General features: G+C 66.1%; 1 protein-coding gene across 1 annotated transcript in view; it reads left to right on the top strand.

The window, feature by feature from the left end:
- Window positions 1-20,235, top strand: part of PNPLA7 (patatin like phospholipase domain containing 7) — a 28,845-nt gene that overhangs the window by 5,283 nt on the left and 3,327 nt on the right. Inside the window, 20 exon segments of the mRNA XM_070430276.1 lie at window positions 1,122-1,250; window positions 1,506-1,586; window positions 2,203-2,347; window positions 2,982-3,122; window positions 4,822-4,907; window positions 5,298-5,444; window positions 5,995-6,072; window positions 6,568-6,773; window positions 7,696-7,827; window positions 8,329-8,452; window positions 8,840-8,953; window positions 9,886-9,955; window positions 10,734-10,883; window positions 14,187-14,250; window positions 14,832-15,000; window positions 16,077-16,259; window positions 16,656-16,774; window positions 18,941-19,004; window positions 19,006-19,098; window positions 19,687-19,803. Coding sequence (XP_070286377.1) covers window positions 1,122-1,250; window positions 1,506-1,586; window positions 2,203-2,347; window positions 2,982-3,122; window positions 4,822-4,907; window positions 5,298-5,444; window positions 5,995-6,072; window positions 6,568-6,773; window positions 7,696-7,827; window positions 8,329-8,452; window positions 8,840-8,953; window positions 9,886-9,955; window positions 10,734-10,883; window positions 14,187-14,250; window positions 14,832-15,000; window positions 16,077-16,259; window positions 16,656-16,774; window positions 18,941-19,004; window positions 19,006-19,098; window positions 19,687-19,803 — 2,412 coding nt within the window.

The following is a 20,235-nucleotide window of genomic DNA, read 5'->3' as shown; positions in this document are numbered from 1 at the left end:
CAAGACCCAAAAGGCCCGCAGCGTCACGGGTGGAAACGTCCCCTGCTCCCTAGGGGGACTCACTCTCGCACCTACGGTCACTGTCACGGGGCGGCCTTGTATGGGCGTCGATTCGTGTGCTTGAGTCCAGTCTGTAGGACAGTCCTCCTGGGGCCCAGGGGCGCCCCGCTCAACGGAGGCTGAGCCCCTCACGCTCCTGCCCCAGCTGGTGAGCCTCTGAGAGGTGGTTTTGCTGGTCTAGTCGGTGACGGCACAGCATCGCCTGTTACCTTGGGGCTCCTAAGCGTTTATCATGGAACGTTCCAAACATTCGGCAGCCGGCAGGCAGGCAGGGATGAGTGTGTGCCGGGCGCCAGCTGCGGCTCTGCCCCTCGCCTCCCCCTCCCTCGACAGTTTCCTTCTGAGTCGAGTCCACACCGTAACCCAGACCTTCCCGCACGCCTGTATCGCTTGACAGGTGCACTGATTTCAGCCTCTCCTCGGAAGTGGCACCTTTCTTTGTTAACGCTCACCTGGACGTTTCCCCCTTGTGTTTTAGAGAGAGTGGGAGGGAGGGTGGGAGGGCGGTGGAGGGAGAGAGACACCGATGCTTGCCTCCCACCCATGCCCGACCGGGACCAGGGCGGGACCAGGCAGGTGCGATGTGTATGCGGGTCCACGGCTGGTGGAGAGCCAGCGAGAGAAACACCGGCTCCTAAAGCCCCGTGCGAATGCCCACAGCAGCTTCCTGCGTGACTGTCCCGCCCTGGGAGCAGGGGTCCGAGCACCGCCGCATTCTGGGCAATCAGCCGTCCTGAGAGCGTGACGCGTCCCGGGTGTGTCGTCCCAGGGACAGGAGCCAGGCCTCACGTTCGCACAGAAGAGAGCTGGCCGGTTGCAGGGACAGTGGTGGGAGGAGAGGTGACGGCACTTAGCTGAGCAGAGCGGGCGGGCCACCAAAGGGGACCCTCTTCCGAGAACACCAAGCCGGGCCGTGCGGCAGGAGCCTCCTCCGTGGGGGCCGCTGGCTCCAGGCGCCTTTCGGGAGGCCCGCGGCTGGTGCCTGGTGCGCCTGTTGCAGCAGGGACTTGAGAGCCGGCTGCGAACCCCGGCTGGGGGAGCCGACGTGCCTGTCCTTGCAGGGCCACACCGCGCCCTACAAGACCGTGTCTGCCCGCGCCGCCGCCCCATCCACTGTGCTCAGGCTCCCCGCCGTGGCCTTCCAGGGCGTGTTTGAGAAGTACCCGGAGACCCTGGTCAGGGTGGTGCAGGTGGGTGCCCCCGGGCGTGCAGGCTCCAGTCCGTGCAGGTGGGGGCGGGAGGCTGGGAGCCTTAAGTTCCTGTTTGAGGCGGTTTTAGATGAATAGGAAACTCACAAAGATGGCGCAGAGAGCTCACGCCCGGTGCTGACATCTCAGGCGACCATGGAGACTGTCAAAATGGGGGCGGGGGGTTCCGGCCCGCGAGGCCCCGGCAGGCTCGTGGCTCACGGCTCACGGCTCACGGCGCGCGGCCCTGTTGTCCAGATCATCATGGTGCGGCTGCAGCGGGTCACCTTCCTGGCTCTGCACAACTACCTGGGCCTGACCACGGAGCTCTTCAACCCCGTGAGTGGGGGGGGTGAGGGGGTGAGGCGGCGGGAGGGGGGGCGGCCGCGGGGCCGGGCTGGTCCCTCCTGGCCACACTGCCCGCCTGCCGGTGGCCTGTGTACCCTGCGCTCCACGAGGAGACTCGGGTCTGAGCCGGGCTCCTGTCACCTGGCGCATCCAAGGGACGGCGTCATGGAGGCTGTCCCCTCCTTCCCCGGGCGCCCTTGACCCTCTACCTGCCGGCCGGCCGGCGGTGAGCTGGTGGCTGGGAGGTGGGCTACGCCGGCTCCCACCCCGAGTCTTCGGGAAGTAGATGGGACCCGCGTGACCCGCTCTGTCCCCAAGCCCGGGGCCCGGTCCGAGCCCAGCACCCTGCACGGGCCTCTCCCGCCTCGCCCGCTCCGGTGCTGCGCTGGGCTCAGGCCGAGCCCTCAGGCTCCCACGCTATTTTCATCTGATGAAGGGTTACGGTTTCTGGCCATTCTGGTCCTTTCTAAGCTGGGTCTCTGTCGCCTTGAGCGAGCCAGCTCTTCTTTTACGTAACTGGTTTCAAGTCCCCCCGGCTGCCCCACTCCGAGGGTGCACACCGACCGGGCCGGACGCTCAGGGCAGCCCCTTCTTGCTCACGACCCAGGAGAGCCAGGCCATCCCCCTGGTGTCTGTAGCCAGTGTGGCTGCTGGAAAGGCCAAGAGGCAGTCGAGCTGCGGTCCCGAGGAGCGGCCGGAGCGGCCCCTGCGGCCCGAGCGGCCCCTGCGGCCCCAGGAGTCCTGCGACCCAGGTACTAGCCCGGGACAGACTCCGCCTGGTCCTGGCCTCCTCCCCCCACTGGCCCTCGGTCACCGCTGTCTCCCCGTCGCTGTTGGGGTCTTGCCCGGGGAGAAGGTGTTGAGGGGAAGGCTCTGTGCTCTGAGCCCCGACCATGGTCATCCGAGATCTCAGGAGGGGCTGAGATTTGGGGAGAGAAACCGACCAGGGAGGCTCCTCGGCCAGGGGTCCCCTCCAGGCGGCGCACTGGACTCGATAGGCACGTGGCTGACGGTGCGGGTGGTGCAGTGCAGCCTGTTGCTGGGGTCCCTCCTGAGGACGGTGGGGCACTGCTGCTTGCCAGGCTGGCAGCTGTGCCCGGGGCCCCCGCCGAGGGATGGCTCTGAGGAAAGGGCGCCGTGGCTCCACTGGGCAGGAATCGGCCTCACGGGGCCCAGCCAGCAGCCAGGGGCCGGCCAGTTCAGGAAGCCCCTGGGTCGGGCAGAGCTGGGCCTGGGTCCAAGGCTGTCCCTGGCGCCTCAGTCACCTGGGCAGGTGGGCACAGGCGGGGGGCCGGGCAGGCGCAGAGGATGTGGCCTGCGAGGCCCCGAGACGGCGGCGTGTGCCGCTGTGGGGACGGAGGCCCGCCTCACCCACGCCCTCCGCAGACCACGGGGGCGGCCGGGCGGCCGCCGGCGGGCCGCTGCTGAAGAGGAGCCTCTCCTTCCCGCTGCCCTCCGCCCACGAGGACATCGCGGACGACCTCGGCCAGGCCCCGGCAGGCGACCAGGCCGTGGCGGCCCCCCCAGGTGAGAACAGGCCACACGCACACGGGCTCCCTCCAGCACCCCCGGCCGGCGGCAGGCGCCCCTCGCCTTGAAGGTGACACACTGCGGTCGTAGCACCTACATCTGCACGCAGCCTCGCCGGGCGGCCTGGGAGGGGCGCACGTCTACCACGGGGCGTGGGGTCGCATTTGTTTTTAAAATAGACGTTGGTGTCCTAGTACCTTGGCTACTAGTTCTTTACTTTATGCTTTTACTGATTTCAGAGAGGAAGGGAGAGAGAGAGAGAGAAACATCACTGATGAGAGAGAATCATGGGTCGGCTGCCTCCTGCACGCCCCACACTGGGGCTCGAGCCTGTAACCCGGGCATGTGCCCTGACTGGGATTCGAACCCTGACCTGGTTCATAGGTCGACACTCTAACCATTGAGCCACACCAGCTGGGGCAAAATATGATACGTACTTAACATGTAGCACAGTGGTTCTCAACCTTCTGGCCCTTTAAATACAGCTCCTCATGTTGTGGTGACCCAACCATACAATTATTTTCGTTGCTACTTCATAACTGTCATGTTGCTACTGTGATGAATCGTCATGTAAATATCTGACATGCAGGATGGTCTTAGGCGACCCCTGTGAAAGGGTCGTTCGACCGCCCAAGGGGTCGCGACCCACAGGTTGAGAACCGCTGATGTAGTAGAATGATGTTAGTGCTAGAATACCCGGTATCTCAGGATGAGAAAAGTAGTTATAAGCTGTTGCTTTTTATTTTTATTTTGTTTTTTGTTAATCCTCGCCCGAGGGTTTTCCATTGACTTTCAGAGAGAGAGGAAGGGAGGAGGAGAGACAGACACACACTGGTTGGTGGCCTCCGGCACCCGCCCCGACCCGGCCAGGGTCAGCCTGCCACCGAGGTGTGTGCCCTGGATGGAATCAAGCCGGGACCCTCCGTCCTCCGGCCGATGCGCTGTCCTGGGGCGTAAACTGTGACTTTAAACGTTTTGGAGTCTTAGTCACGTCAGCCAGGAGCTGCACAGACTTATTTCCTGTGAAACGCAGCCTGGAAGACGCTCGTGGGAACTGGCCGTGCCGCTCCTGGTGCGAGTCCGTCTGTTGTTTTCCCTTCGAGTGCAGGCTGTTCCCGAGCCGGAGCCGTGGAGGGCGGCGCGGCCCCCACCCCCCAGGGGCTTTCCCGCGTGTCCCCACGCGCAGCCCTAGCTCCGTCTGCTTCCTCTGAGCCCTCAGCCCCTCCGACGGGGCTTCTCCTCCGTGTGACCTGAGCCCGCGCTGCGTCCCGGGGGCGGGCGCGGCGGGGACCCTGCAGGGCGCCTGTCCCTTCCCCGGGGAGCACGTCCCCACCTTCTGAGGCGGAGGGTTTTTCAATGCGGACGGGACTGTGGGCGCCAGGGACAGGCCGTCCCCCCACAGGCCGCCTGGTCTGCAGCACTCAGTCCTGCCTGCTCCCCTCGGGGGCCTCTGCCGGGAGCCCACTGACCTTCCCAAGCCTGACACGCGATGGGGGCTCGTGCCGGTGGCCGGAGGCAGGCCCAGCGGTCGAACTGGGAGTGTCTGGGCCGAGATTGGCTAATGCCGCCCGCTGCCCGTGAGAAAGGCACGCCAGCACCGCGGCCTCACTCAGGAACAGACTCCACGGTTCGCAGGCGTGGGGGCCCCGCCCGCCCGCCCTGGCTGCCAGCACGGCCCTGAGTCTCCCTTCCGCAGGTGCCCCCTCGGACCTGCGCATGGCCTGTGACCGCGCCAGGGTGCCCCTGCGGGCTGAGGAGCGCCCCGCGAGCGTGGCCAGCAAGGTAGTGGCGCCCTCCACGCTCTCCCTCCCACACCGTGACCCCCCTCCCTGCCCCCTCCCTCTGACCCCACCCGACCCCCCCTCCCCTGGCCCCTCCCTCTGACCCCACCCGACCCCCCCTCCCCTGGCCCCTCCCTCTGACCCCACCCGACCCCCCCTCCCCTGGCCCCTCCCTCTGACCCCACCCCGACCCCCCCTCCCCTGGCCCCTCCCTCTGACCCCACTGGTGACCCCCCTCCCTGCCCCCTCCCTCTGACCCCACCCCGACCCCCCCTCCCCTGGCCCCTCCCTCTGACCCCACTGGTGATCCCCCTCCCTGCCCGCTCCCTCTGACCCCACCTCGACCCCCCTCCCTGCCCCCTCCCTCTGACCGCTGTCCGTGCCTCTCAAGTCCAAGAAGAGCGTGCTGGTGGCAGAGACGCCCTCCGCCGTCTTCCACTACTCGGACTGCGACTTGGACGAGACCGTCGCCAGCACCAAGACGGACGCCATCTTCCGCGCCGCCAAGAAGGACCTGATGACCCTGATGAAGCTGGATGTAGGTGCCCATCCCCCCCCACCACCCACCTGACTCCCACAGACCGGGCGCCGCCCCGTCCACGGCGCCAGGACCTGCCGTGGAGCCTGCTGCCCGGCTCGGAGCCGCGTCCTCACTCGGCTTTGCAGGGAATCTCCTCCGCGTTGTGGCCGGCAGGCTCCTGCCTCGCCCTCCTGAGGCTTCGTGCAGAGGGAGTGACAGGGAATGACGTGCGCGGGTCCCAGGAAGGGCCGGCACAGACCTCTGCTCGGGCCAGGGCTGCAGGCTGGCCTCCCACTGCCCCCCCCCCTCCCCCCCCCCTGCGGCCCCTCTGGGCTCTGTGCGCACTGGGTCCACAGCAACGGGCATTGGACGCGTTGCACAAGACGCCGGCTCGAGCCCCCTGTCCCTCAGGTCGCCAAGGTGTCCGCTGCACGTCTGGCGCTCTGCGGGCCACACTGATGTCCGCTGGGTGCCATCACACGGTGGCGCTGGGTGGCAGGGTGCCAGGGCGGCCTCCGCTTGCACTGGCTGCTCCGAGCTCCTGTGCTGACTCCGGTTCTGTTCCCAGGACCCTTCGCTGCTGGACGGCCGCGTGACGTTCCTGCACGTCCCGGCCGGCACGGTGGTGTCCAAGCAGGGAGACCAGGTGAGCAGGAGGCCTGGCTCCGAGGGGGCGCTCACGGCGGGTCCCTCACCCCTGTCCCAGAGGGCTCTCCCAGGCTTGTCCTCTCGGGCTGGGCACGTGCCCGCCCTCCCACTACTCCCACCCCTCCCTTCGTTTTTGTCCCCCTCGGAGGAAAGAAGGGCTTTCCCCGTCCTCACAGGAGGCAGGTGCTGGCTCACCTCCCGCACCCCAGCTCTGGGGCACCAGTGGGAAGCCCTCTCCAGGGCCTCTGCGCCCTCGACCTGTCCCCCAGCTGCCCACACGGCCTGTGCCCAGGGACGAGGTCCGAGGGGGCAGGGTGAGCAGGTTTGGAAAGAGGTCTCGTGTGGACAGATAAGTTGGGGTTGGCGTGAGCGTGGTTTCCCTTGTCGAGGTTGGACCCGAAGTGCCTGTGCTGGGGGGCTGGCGGGCGAGGGTCCGCCCCCCGCAGGCGGCACCTTGTCGGGGCCGCACTGACCGCCTGGCCTGGCCTGTCAGGACGTGAACGTGGTCTTCGTGGTCTCGGGGCTGCTGCACGTGTACCAGCGGAAGATCGACAGCGAGGAGGACAGCTGCCTGTTCGTGACGCGGCCCGGGGAGATGGTGGGCCAGCTGGCCGTGCTCACGGGCGAGCCCCTCATCTTCACCATCAGGGCCAACAGGGACTGCAGCTTCCTGTCCATCTCCAAGGCGAACTTCTACGAGTGAGTCCCGCCGGCCTCGCGCCCGCCCCTGGGCCCACGTGCTTCCCAGGCCCTGCCCTGGGGCCGAGGCGAACCCGCTGGGCGCCCTGGCCGACATGCCAGCCCCTCCAGGCCCCGACGTGGGGGCAGCTGCTGGGGCGCGTGGCCTGGCCCTGTGTGTCCTCGTGTGTGTGTGTGTCCGTGTCGAGTGTGTGTGTGCTCACTGCGTGAGTCCCTGATGCGGCAGCTCCCGCCCTGCAGCCGTGCCCACCTGCCGTCCCCCGGGTCCTCGTCCCCCCAGACTTCAAGCACCAAATCCCTTCTCCCCAGCCTCGCTCCTGCGTCCCGGCTCGAGTGCCGGCGGGTGCTGGGCGGCCCCTGGCGGTGCAGGAGCTTCCACGCGGCCTCGGCAGAGCCCAGGTCCCCAGTTTGCTTGGCTCCTGCTTTTGAGATTGTCACTCCATCCGCCCACGGCTCGGGCTGTGTCCTGAGCCTCCCTGTCCAGCCAGTGCAGCCGTGAGCTGTGTGCTGCCCCCTCCCCACTGCCTTCCGGAGCCCCACAGTGCAGTGGGGCTGCCTCTGCCCTCAGCAGCCCGTGACACGGGGCAGCGGGGGCAGGTGGACCGTGTGCCTACGGAGCCTCTGGGTGCCCTGCCCCCCCATCTTTGTGGCACATCGTGGGCAGGGCCCTGCCACCCGCAGCCGGATGGGCCTTGTGATGTCTGTGCTCCAGGGACATCCCCGGGAGGGTGGCAGCTGGGGAGGGGCTTCCCGGGCTCCCCCGAGGCTGCCGGAGGCCGGTCGCAAGGGCAGATGGGCAGGTGGAGGCTGTGCTCTGCGCTCCTCAGTGGGAGTCGTGGTTTGACAAGTGGGGAGCAGGTCCTGTGTCCTCTCGAGTGCTGGGCCTGGCGGGAGGGGCCTGCTGACTGGGCCGTCTCGGCAGAATCATGCGGAAGCAGCCGACCGTGGTCCTGGGCGTCGCGCACACGGTCGTGAAGCGCATGTCATCCTTCGTGCGGCAGATCGACTTCGCCCTGGACTGGATGGAGGTGGAGGCGGGGCGCGCCGTGTACAGGTGGGTGCGGGGCGCGGGGTGCGGGGCTGCGTGAGGGTCCTGAGATGGGGCAGAGCTCGGGGTGGAGACTCCAGGTGTGGCTCCCAGGGCTCCTGTGGGCCGTGCTCACCTGCCGGGCCGGCTGGGCCCTGTGCTCGCGCACACGGACGCCCAGCAGATCCACATCCGCCTGGCACGGCCCGCGGCGCCAGCAGCGCAGCGTGTGCAGGTGCTGCTGGGCCCCTGCGTCCGGCGCCTCGGCCGAGGGAGGGCTGAGTGCAGACTGGGTCACAGCGCCCACGTTTCGGCAGCTGTCAATCAGAACTAAGGACACTTAGGACACTCGCTGGCTGAAGTGTTGCCGTAGACCTGTCACGTGCTGGCGCACGTAGTCTTTCACGGAAAACAACTGTATTTCCCCAAATAAAAGGACTCCGTGAGAAGGCTCTTCTTTCCTTTGCTGTGTGGGGTGCGCGGGCTCCTGGCTGGTGCCCTGCCCGCTCCAGCGCCCCGTCCCTGCAGGCAGGGGGACAAGTCGGACTGCACGTACATCGTGCTCAGCGGCCGGCTGCGCTCCGTGATCCGCAAGGACGACCTCAAGAAGCGCCTGGCCGGGGAGTATGGCCGCGGAGACCTCATCGGTGTGGTAGGGCCGGGCGCAGTAGGGCCGGGGTGCGGTCCCACTGGGTGCTGCCCTGGGTGCGGGGAGGAGCCCTCACTGTGGCATCAGGAGGGCGTGCGCCCCGTGGTTTTCCATTTTCGGGGGCGGGTGTGCCCGCTCCCAGCCGGGCGGTGGCACCGGTGGAATCCCAGGGTCAAAGGTCTCCAGACCTTTGGGGGCAGCGCCTGGCCTTTTCCTGGTGCCAACAGGGGCCTGGCTGAGGCGCCCTCCCCGGCGAGGCTGGTGAGCGCCTTTGCTCCCGTCCTCACCGGCTCCCACGTGCAGGAAGCGCCGCCCCGCGCTCTGCCCTCTGTCCGGGCGCCGGGCAGCAGGTGTGAGCAGTGCAGCCGGCACCCCGCTCCTCTCTCTCAGGTGGAGACGCTCACCCGCCAGCCCCGAGCGACCACAGTGCACGCGGTCCGGGACTCGGAGCTCGCCAAGCTGCCGGCAGGAGCCCTGACGTCCATCAAGCGCAGGTACCCGCAGGTGAGGGTCTGAGCCGGAGCAGGGCAGCCAGGGGCAGGTGTCTGAACAGGTCCAGCTGATCCTAATATGCACCTGAATGAAACCTTCTACACCTGCGAGGCTGCTGCTTCCGGACACAGCGCCAGCTAAACAGTTCAACAGCTGAGACTGCGGGCGCGTTTGGAAAAGGGGTAAAACAACGTTTGCAGATAATGTGCCTGTTTTACTAGAAAACTGAAGCGGCAGCTGAGTGTTTAGAAGAGAGCCTGGCAGGTCGTGTGGGTTGGATCGGCGTTTCCGTCCTTCCCGCCAGGGAGATGGGAGTGGAGCAGCCCCGCTAAATCGCAGCGTCCTGCCCCCACCGGGGTGGCTCAGTGGCTAGAGCGTCAGCCTGTGGGCTGCAGGGTCCCGGGTTGGATTCCAGTCAAGGGCACCCACCTTGCTTGCAGGCTCCTCCCTGGCCTGGGCCCTGGTCGGGGTGCATGCAGGAGGCAAACCAATGATGTGTTTCTCTCACGTCGATGTTTCTGTCTGTCTTTCCCTCTCTCTCCCACTCTCCCTAACGATCAGTGGAGAGAATACCTGTGGGTGGGGATAGATACACGTATGTACACGTGTGTGCGTGTGCATCGCAGAGTTCTTACAAGTCAGGTCATCCGGAAGCTCTGCCCGCAGGGGAGTGCAGCGCGGAGGCTGCTGGTCCGTGTGGCAGCCCCTGCCATCCCAGGCCCGGGCTCCCCCGGGGGACCCAGGAGCAGCCGCCTCGGAGTGACTGACGGGCGGGCACGGACACAGGGAGACGCTGGGCAGAGGGACCGAGCGGTGGCATGAGCTCTTCTCATGCTCCCCGTCACCCGTGGCCTGGCGCGTCCAGCCTGGCGCCTTGGGAAACACGGACCCAGGGACGTGGCCTGTTGGCTGAAAGGTGTGGTTTGGGGTCTGCTCTCCGCCAGGTCGTGACGCGGCTGATCCACCTGCTGGGGGAGAAGATCCTGGGCAGCCTGCAGCAGGGCCCTGCGACCAGTGAGTCCCCGCGGGCGCTCGGCCTCCCGCCGCCCCCCTGCACCGGGCCCTCAGCCCTGCCCTCTGCCCAGCCTCCCCGCAGCGGGCAGGGCTGCATCCCAGACCTGGAGGCTTCCTTCTCCACCCTCTCTGACCTCCCCTCAGTGGGGGTGCCGCCTCTGCTGGCTCAGGGCATAGAGAGTTGGGGTCCCCCTCACACTCACGGTGGGTGTCTGCTTAGTGCTGGGGACCCCGGGAGGATCTCCCTGGAGGCAGCACCCAGTGGGGAGGGGCGGGATGGAGCCCACCTGCCTGGAGCCGGCAGGGGCAGGGCCCCTGCTGACTGGCCTCAGGAGGGTGGTCTCCCCAGAGCCCAGGACCCTAGCCGGCCTTTCTCCCCCTGCCCTTCTGCGGGCTGTGCCTAACGAGCGTGGGAGTGCCCGCCCCTCCCCGTGGCCAGGACCAGACCCTCCCACGTGCCTTAGAGGCGACACGGCTGTGCAAAGCTAGCAGGCCCCTGCTCCTCCCTCCCTCGGAGGACTGTGACGTCAGGGGTCACCGGGAAGGACGGGAGGAAGGGGACCCCAAGGTTCTTGCGTTCGTCTCTGCTCCCCTCCTGTGGGCCGAGCCCTGGGGTGAGATGTGGGTGCAGTGGCCTGGCGTCCCAGTGGGAAGGCAGCGTGGAGGGCAGGGTGGAGGCGTCCCGGTGCCCGGCTCCTCCTCCAGAAACAACTGGTGACACCTGGAGAGAGTCAGGGGTGCCCACCCCTCGGGCCGACCCACGACCCCGCGTTTCCAGGTCACCAGTTCGGGCTGCACTCCACCGGCAGCAAGTGGGACTCGGGGAACCCGGCCAGCAACCTGTCCACGGTGGCTGTCATGCCCGTGTCGGAGGACGTGCCCCTCACCGCCTTCGCCCTGGAGCTCAAGCACGCCCTCAGCGCCATCGGTGAGCCCCCCCCTCCCCCACTGGGCCCTCGGGTGCTTCCGCGGGTGCCGTGGTGGCGGGGCTGCGGGGCCGCCTGGAGCTGGGGCTGGGCTGCCCCAGGGACTCTGGCCTCTTCACCTGCCATGGGCCTCCGTCTCCTGTTTGCGTGTAAACCTGTGGTCTGCGTGGGGCCTGGCTTTTGTGTGAAGTGGGACCTATAGATAGTGGTTGGTTTTCTTCTGCACGTGGAGGCCAGCGAAAGAGGCTCCCTCCCCGTGGTGCGGCCTCGGCCCCAGCGGGCTGGCAGCGACGTCCACGAGGCTCATCCCAGCTCGCTGGCCCTGGCCCCCACGCCTGTCCTGAGCCGGCCCCTCACCGTCTTCACGAGGCGGCTTTGCAGCAAGTGGTCAAACCAGGAGGGCGGAGCGCTCGGCTTTGCGGTTCCAAGGTGGTTTGGACCCTTCAGGGCCCGAGACCCCTGGGAGTTGGGACGAGCGTGTCCAGTTCTGTGAGAACCTGGCCGTCTGGCGGGTGCGCTGGCTCCATCGCTCTGGGTGCCGACACCCTGACAGGACCCTTCCCGCCCAGCAGCACGGATGCGCGTCCACTTAGGAGCATCTTGACTTTCCTCAGCAGCGTCGATAGTTTCACGGCGAGTCCTCGTTAAGTTTATTCCAAAGTACGGACTGGTTCTGGTGCTGCTGTCAGTGGAGTGATGGTATAATCCCTTCAGAGTGCTCACTGATAGCGAGAGGAACCGCTGCCTGTGTGCTGCCTGGACCCGCTTCTGAGTGTGTGTGTGGGTGGAACCGACGGAGGTCGCCGCTGCTTCCTCTCTTGCGGATGTCTGTCGCACCCATTCGTGTCCTGATGGCGCTGAGCAGAGCCGTGTTGGACAGCGGTGGTGGAACCAGACATCCCCACCTTGTCCTGACCTTGGGGGAGCCCGAGGGTCCACCCCAGTGTGAGGGTCGCTGCCAGCTGTCCGTGCGTGGCCTGCAGTGTGTTGAAGGCTTTCTGCCGTAGTTTGCTGAGGGTTTTTACTGTGCAAAGAGGTGGACTTTTGCCAGAGCCTTTTCTGTATCAGCTGGGATGGTGGTAGGTTTTCCTTCTTCCTGTTAATGTGATGAGTCCTTTGATGGACAGTCCCGTGTTGAGCCGTCCTTGCATTCCGGGAACAAACACCAGGGGCTGTGGTGTCAGGCCTTTAACAGGCCGGCCGCTGGCCTGGTTCGCTGGCCTCCCGTTGATGTTGAAGGTCATGGTCTACAGCTTTCTCCTGCTGACATGGTCCCCTGTGGCCTTGGCGTCAGGAGTGCTGGCCGTGGAGTAAGTGAGAAAGCACCCTCCTCCTCTGTTTTACAAGAGTTTGAGGAGGAGGGTGTTAACTCTTCTTTAAATGTTTGATAGAACCTCCAGCGAAGCTGTCTCGTCCAGGGCTCTCCTTTCTCAGTTATTGTTATTGTTGTTGTTGTTACTGATCCAGTCTTTCCATGTTTCTTCATGAATCAGTCTTGGTAGGTCTTGTGTTTCCAGAAATTCCTCCGTTTCTTCTCGATCGTCCACCTGTTGCTGTGCAGTTGCTCACAGTGCTCCTCACGCTCCCGTTCGTTTCTGTGAAGTGAGTGATGTCCCCCCGCTCTTCATTTCAGCGACTTGCATCTTTTTATTCTTTATTCATTTGCTAAGGGCTCGTCAATTTTGTGAATTCTTTCAAAGAACCAACTTTTGCGTTTATCTACTTCTCTATTTTAGTGGCCTCTGTCCTGATCTTTATTTTTTCTTCCCTCCTGTCAGCTCTGGGTTTAGTTAATACTCTCTCCTCGTTCCTCGAGGCCTGGAGCTGGTTGCTGGCTGAGGCCGCCTTTGTGACGTCACGTTGGCACTATGTCCCGCCCCACGCTGCTCCTGCTGGTCCCTGCGTTTGGGACCCCGTGTTTCCTTTTACACGTGGCTCTCGACTGTCCGCCTTCCCTGTGACGGCTCTCCCCACGGGGTGTGAGCGGGTTATTTCCACATGTTGCGAGTTTTCCTGCTGTTACTGAGGTCCCGTTTCACACCTGTGATCAGGAAAGACGCTACGATTCCGCCTTTTAGTTTTACTCGACGTGTTTTGTGGCCCGACCTGGGCCGGCCCTGGAGAGGGTCCTGTGTGCCGCCGCCTCGCTAGGGCTGGAGTCTGCATTCCGCCTGACGGAGAAGCTGGCTTGTGACTGGCCATCAGGTGCCCCCTTCTGTCAGCGCCTGTCCGGTCACCCCCTTCCCGGGCTGTCACTCCTCCTGCGAGGGCGGGGGCGGGGGCGGGGTTCTCCCTGTGGTTGCACACGGCTCCTTTTTGGGTGCAGATACTGCAGATGCCTTCCCTCTCGGCGCTGCCTTTCTTATCTTAATGTGTTTTGACGATCAGAAGGTCTTCACTCTAACGTAGAACGATTCATAACTCTCTCCTATATTGTTGTTGCTTTTGCATTTTACTTAAGACATTTTATTTTGCCCCCAAATCATGAAGATGTTCTTTTAACACAGTTCATCTGGGCCTGGTTCTGGTTCTGGGTCTGGTTCTGATATGAGGTGGAATCAAGATTTATTTTGCCTGTTGGGGTCTCAGCCGACCCAGAACCCTCGCTGACGGGTAGAAAGACCGAGCTCTGCCCGCAGCCATGGCGACGCCTTCGCCGAAAGGCAGGGGCCATGTTGGTGGAGGTCGCCCTCACTCCTCAAGGGCATTCTTGCTGAGTGGAGGTTTAGGCTGATAGTCTGACCCTAGCCCTCCCTCGGTCCTGCCCTGGCCTCCTGGGGAGCAGGCCCTGGCCGCTGTCTGTGGCTCTAAGACACAGTAGACGGGGGCCCTGCTGACCTCAGACACAGTGGGGAGCTGTGCTTCGCAAGCCTGGGCACTAACTACGCCGCAGCCGCAGCCGCAGCCGGCGGGTCTGGGTTCGGGCGTCGCGTTATCTTGCGTTGACGAGCTTATGCCTCCCCTGCCCCCAGCACTCAGCCTCTGTGCTGCGGAGCCTCCGCTCCTCTGTGGGGAGACGAGGAGACGAGGAGACGGAGGTTCAGAGAGGCCCCCGTCCCGGGGGAGCCCTGAGCGGTGCAGTCCTCCCACTTCGCACCATGCGCTCACCGCTCACCGGCCCTGAGGCCCCCCGAGGCCACGGGCACTTCCGTGTTGAAAGGCGCAAGGCTCCTCACAGCTCAGCGAGAGCCCCTCTGGGGGAGGGGCTGCTCCTCCCGCTCTGGCTGCCCGGCTGCCCCTGTGGTCGGCCCTGCTGTCCCGGAGGGGGGCGGCCGGGCAGCTTCCACACCCGGTGCCGTTCCCAGGCCCCGTCCTGCTGCTGACCAGTGACAACGTCAAACAGCGCCTGGGCTCTGCCGCCCTGGACAGGTACAGGCTGCAGGGGGACAGCGCTGCCCTGCCCGCGGGTCTGAGCACAGCCTGGGAACGGCCTGTATCTGTGCGTGCCCTGAGGCCTGCCCCCCATGTCTGCCCCCCATGTCTGCACCCCCACATGTCTGTGTCTCCATGTTTGCTCTCCTACATGTCTGTACCCCCACATGTCTGTGTCTCCATGTTTGTTCTCCCACATGTCTGTACCCCCATGTCTGCATCCCCCACATATCTGTGCCCCATGTCTACACCCCCACGTGTGCCCCCATGTCTGTGCCCCCCTTGGCTGCATCTCCATATGTCTGCACCCCCATATGTCTGCGCCCCATATCTATACCCCCACATGTCTGTCCCCCATGTCTATGCCCCATGTCTATACCCCCACATGTGTGCCCCCCATGTCTGTGCCCCCCTTGGCTGCATCTCCATATGTCTGCATCCCCCACATGTCTGCGCCCCATGTCTATAACCCCACGTGTGCCCCCCATGTCTGTGCCCCCCTTGGCTGCATCTCCACATGTCTGCACCCCCATATGTCTGCGCCCCATGCCCATGCCCATGCCCATGTCGGCCTGCAGCATCCACGAGTACCGGCTGTCCAGCTGGCTGGGGCAGCAGGAAGACATCCACCGGATCGTGCTCTACCAGGCGGACAGCTCGCTCACGCCCTGGACCCAGCGCTGCATCCGGCAGGCCGACTGCATCCTCATCGTGGGCCTGGGCGAGCAGGAGCCCAGCGTCGGCGAGGTGGGGGCTGCTGGCAGGGCTGTGGGTGGGGAGTGGGTGGGGGGGGCTGCTGGCAGGGCTGTGGGTGGGGAGTGGGTGGGGGGGGCTGCTGGCAGGGCTGTGGGTGGGGAGTGGGTGGGGGGGGCTGCTGGCAGGGCTGTGGGTGGGGAGTGGGTGGGGGGGCTGCTGGCAGGGCTGTGGGTGGGGAGTGGGTGGGGGGGGCTGCTGGCGGGGCTGTGGGTGGGGAGTGGGTGGGGGGGGGGCTGCTGGCGGGGCTGCGGGTGGGGAGTGGGTGGGGTGGGGGCTGCTGGCGGGGCTGTGGGTGGGGAGTGGGTGGGGGGGGCTGCTGGCGGGGCTGCGGGCCAGGCATGTCGGGGCTGGGGCAGCCACGCTCTCCTCAGATCCCGCCCTCTGCTGCTCTCCTTTGAATGAGATGTTTCCGGGGCGGGTAAAGGAGCCACACCCAGACCTTTACCTGGTGGTGGTTTCAGCGTCTCCCCCGCCCCCTCGCCGTGGCCTCCTGTGCAGTCGGTGCCTCTGCTGTGTCTCACACGTGCTGCTTGTGCAGCTGGTCACAGGCCTGATTCGGTGTCACGGTGCCTGGTTTTGACCATTTTGAAACCTCCCAGGTGGTGAGCCCCCTCCTGCCTGTCCCCCGTCCCTGGCGGGGACATTGTTTCCTGACACGGGCCCACCTGGACCCCAGGTGTGCACCTTCCGTTCACTGAGGCGGGCGCGGCCTCTGGGGCTTCACGGCAGGAGGCGGCCACTCGGCACCCCTCAGTGGCGTCCTCGCCTGTCCCTTCCTCTGTCCAGGCGGCTCCCACCTCAGCTCCACCCCTGGCCCTGCGGCCGCCGGGGCTCCTGCTCTGCAGGGAGTGGGGCTCCCCTCAGGGAGCGCCTTTGCAGAATCCCTCATCCGAGAAGGTTCCTGCGTTCCAGGGGCCGTGGGCACAGCCGCACAGCCAGGCCGAGGCCCCGCAGCCCCCCTTGTCACAGAGCCTGGGCGCCGCCCGGTCAGCGCGGTGGGTCAGCGTGGGGCCTCTGGGCAGCCCTGTCCTGGCTTCAGGCCCCCAACCGCAGCTCTGCCCCCACAGCTGGAGCGGATGCTGGAGAGCACGGCCGTGCGCGCCCAGAAGCAGCTGGTGCTGCTGCACCGGGAGGAGGGCCCGGCGCCCGCCCGCACCGTCGAGTGGCTCAACATGCGTGGCTGGTGCTCCGGCCACCTGCACCTGTGCTGCCCGCGCCGCGTCTTCTCCAGGCGGAGCCTGCCCAGGCTGGTGAGCGCAGCACGGCGAGCCCCTCTCAGGGCCTGGCTCGGGGTCTTGGGGCCACGGGTGCTGCTGTGCCCCCGGGAGGCGGGCCCGGCCTGGCGTGAGCCTGGGGTTCCAGAGGGTCCTGGGGGCCTCGGGAGCGTAGCCTCCTGCCTCGGGCGGAAGCCGTGCAGACCTTGAGCCCTCTTCCTGGGGTGGCCCTCGGCCGGGGGGACACAGAGGCTGCCAGGCGTCCCAGCCTGCTGGCCGCTCGGGGGACAGCGTCGGACAGCTGCATCCAGGCTCCCGCGTCCCCGCCCAGAGCCCCTGCCCTGGAGCTGGCGGGTCCAGCTGAGGTGCGGACGGGGGTGACAGCCCGACAGGCAGAGCCGAGGCGAGGAGCCCCGCTGTCCGCCTCCGCAGGTGGAGATGTACGAGCGGCTCTTCCAGAGGCCCCCGGACCGGCACTCGGACTTCTCCCGCCTGGCGCGGGTGCTGACGGGAAACGCCATCGCCCTGGTGCTGGGAGGAGGCGGGGCCAGGTGAGTCCCGCTCCGTCCCCGGCACAGCTCCCGGCAGGTGCTGATGAGCTCAGAGCGGCACCTGGCGGCCCAGGGCACGTGGCCAGGCCGGGCCTCCACAGGCTGGCTGTGGTCCCTCCAGAAGCTTCCATCGCCTGTCACCACGCGTGTGTTCTGAAGGCTGCTCTGTCCTTTGCCGGCCGGCCCCAGGCCCCCGAGTCTCTCCACCGTGGCCCCGCGTGTGGAGGTGCGGCCACGCCTGTGCCGCCTGCCGGGCCAGGGAGGGTGCAAACCCTCTTCTCTAGGAAGCGATGCCCGTGGCCTCGGAGCTGCTCCTCTAACGGAACTCGCCACATTGGAGACGCGGCTGCAGGCCTCACAGACAGGGCAGTGGGTGGACTGGGGCCGCCCCTGTGCACCCTGTGCCCTTCACAGCCAAGTTCCTGCCTGGAGCCCCACGAGGGCTGGGGTGGAGCTGCTAGGAGGGCCTGCCGTGGTCCTATCCCTGCCGTGGTCCATGTGGCCTGGCGGGTAGTGAAGTGCAGACACTACGCTCACTTCCCTCTGAGGATCCCGAGCCTCTCCTGGTGCCACACGGTCACTGGGTTACTCGCAGGCTGAGCCGTGGGCCTGGGAGGTCAGGCCTGCCCCAGGGGCAGGGGCAGGTGCAGCTGCGGGAGGACCGGGTGGCCGAGTGGCCGGCCCAGTCTTTGACCTGGTTGGCACGTTAGGACGGCTCGCCCACGCGCTGCTGACTGCTGTGACGGGGCGTCTGGACGGAGGGTCCTGTCCGTTCCAGGGCAGCTGCTGAGAGTCCCTCCTGCTCGCCTTCCTCTCCCGGCCCCGCGGGGCTGGCCGGCCCCCGGGCGTCCTGCTCACTGCGTCCGCGCTCGCTCTGCTCGAGCTCTTGTTCTCGGTGGTGAGGCTCCTTGGTTGGCAGCCACGTAGGAACAGTTTTCTTTCGGTTTATGCTTGGAGTTCATCCCGCTTCTGAATCTGATTCTTGGTTTCAGTCACCATTTCTAAGCACTTCGAAGCGTTTCCCCTCAGACAGGGCGTTCCTCCCGACCCTGAACGCATCTGGGCCCCAGGGAGATGCGGACAGGCCCCTGGCCACAGCCCACGTGGTGTCCGCCGTCTCATGTTTCAGCCAGCCTTGCACATGCCCCGCCCCCTACATGGTCTGGGAGCCGCCTTCCCCTCGGTCCGTGCCTGCCTCACGGCCTCGCTGCTCTGAACCCGTCCTCTCAGTCCCCTTCTCACGCCAGCTCCCTTTCAGCCCCACTTCACCGCCTCCAATCCTCTGTCAAAATCCTCACATTTTGCCCTAACTGGTTTGGCTCAGTGGATAGAGCGTCCCGGGTTCGATTCCGGTCAAGGGCATGGACCTTGGTTGTGGGCACATCCCCAGTGGGGAGTGTGCAGGAGGCAGCTGATCGGTGTTTCTCTCTCATCGATGTTTCTGACTCTCTATCCCTCTCCTTTCCCTCTCCCTTCTTAAAAAAAAAAAAATCGTCACATTTTATTTGTGTGAAAACAGGTGGGCCACAAAGTTTACCTTCTACCTGGGTTTGCGAAGCGATCCAGGGGCGCCCGGCACAGCACAGGCCGCGCAGCCCCCACGCCCCCTGGGGACCCCCCTCCTCCCACGCTGACGGTCCCACCGGCCCCGCCTGTGTCTGTGGGTCCCACAGGCCCCTCCTCCAGGGCCTGGCTCTGCCCCTGAGTGCAGCGCCTTGGCCTCCCCCCTCCCCCTGCGTGCTCGGGCTGTGGCCACGCGGTCCTCTCACAGGCGTGTCATTGCTGGGAGGGATGGACATCGTGAGAGACCTGATAACAGAGTTCGAGGCTCAGTGACCAGTTCAGTCTGAGGCCAGCTTTCCCACCCGAGAGGGTTCGTGCGTCCCACTGACCGACTCCCTTCCTGGGCCTGGCCTGTGTCCCCCTCGCCCCTCCTGAGTCCACCCAGAGTCCGGCCGGTGCAGGCCTCTCGGACGCTGGTGGGAGACGAGGCCGAGTGCTGGCTGCCGCTCAGGACGCCAGAGCATCTGCATGGTGCCCGTCTCTCCTCTGAGCCAGGCCTGCCTGGCCTGTCGCTCAGGCGAGAGCCGGCATGGAGGAGAGGTGGGCGGCAGCCGTCCGGTCCTGGCGGTGGCACTTAGCCCTGTCCCTGCTCCCTGTGGGCAGAGGCTGCGCCCAGGTTGGCATCATCCGAGCGCTGGCGGAGTGCGGCATCCCCGTGGACATGGTCGGGGGGGACGTCCATCGGGGCCTTCATGGGCGCCCTGTACGCCGAGGAGAGGAGCTACAGCCAGATTCGCATCCGGGCCAAGCAGTGGACTGAGGTAGGGCCGCTCCCTGGAGCCGGCTCATCCTGTGACCACCCGTGGGGCAGCGGGGAGCACGGGTACAGCCACACCACTTGGGGGCTGGCTGTGTTGGTTCCCGGTCTCAGTTCACCCAGGTGACCGGGGACCACATGGAAGTTCACTGGACCCACAGTTCCGCTGGAAACGGGGCGGGGCCACGGGGAGCCCCAGGCCAGAGCCGCTTTAGGGGTTCTGTGGGAAAGGCGGGGTCAGCAGTTGCAGGTCAGCTCCTCTGAGCAACCAGGGCTGGGGCCCTGGCCTGGCGGAGCGGGCAGGGGTGCTGGGTGGTGTGAGGTTTTGATGGGAGGTGCTGGGGGGGGGGCAGTGCATTAATCAGTTTGCGGGAGAGACACCCGGGGGGTCAGCGGTGTCCCCACAGCACCTCCGGTGAGCTGCTCAGGCCACAGCGTTCATCCCCCCGAGACCCACCCCCAGGTGCCTCCGACACTCTGCTCTGTCTGGGGGCCCAGCCAGGTCCCTGCTCCCTCCTCCGATGCGGCCCTGCTGGGCCTGAGGGCCGCCTGCTGCCCGGGGGTGAGTCCTCACCAGCCGACTGCCCCCCAGGACATGACGTCGATGATGAAGACGATGCTGGACCTGACCTACCCCATCACCTCCATGTTCTCGGGGGCTGGCTTCAACAGCAGCATCTGCAGCGTCTTCAAGGACCGGCAGATCGAGGTGCTGCACCCTCACTCCTCCCCACCCCTCCCCACTCCTCACTCCTCCCCACCCCTCTTGCACCCCTCCTGCACCCCTGCTCACCCCTGCTCACCCCTCCTCCTCCTCACCCCTCCCCACCCCTCACTCCTCCCACCCCTCTTGCACCCCTCCCAACCCCTCCACCACCCCTGCTCACCCCTCCCCACCCTTCCTCACCCCTCCCCACCCTTCCTCACTCCTCCCCACTCCTCTCCACCCCTCCTGCTCACCCCTGCTCACCCCTCCTCCTCCTCACCCCTCCCCACCCCTCCAGCACCCCTGCTCACCCCTCCCCACCCTTCCTCACCCCTCCCCACCCTTCCTCACTCCTCCCCACTCCTCTCCACCCCTCCTGCTCACCCCTGCTCACCCCTCCTCCTCCTCACCCCTCCCCACCCCTCCGGCACCCCT

Source organism: Myotis yumanensis, unplaced genomic scaffold (assembly GCF_028538775.1).
Source record: "Myotis yumanensis isolate MYYU_CA2020_CCGP unplaced genomic scaffold, mMyoYum1.0.hap1 SCAF_12, whole genome shotgun sequence".
Taxonomy (NCBI): domain Eukaryota; kingdom Metazoa; phylum Chordata; class Mammalia; order Chiroptera; family Vespertilionidae; genus Myotis; species Myotis yumanensis.
Note: the sequence above shows the minus strand (reverse complement) of the source record. Positions and strands in the feature narration are given on the sequence as shown.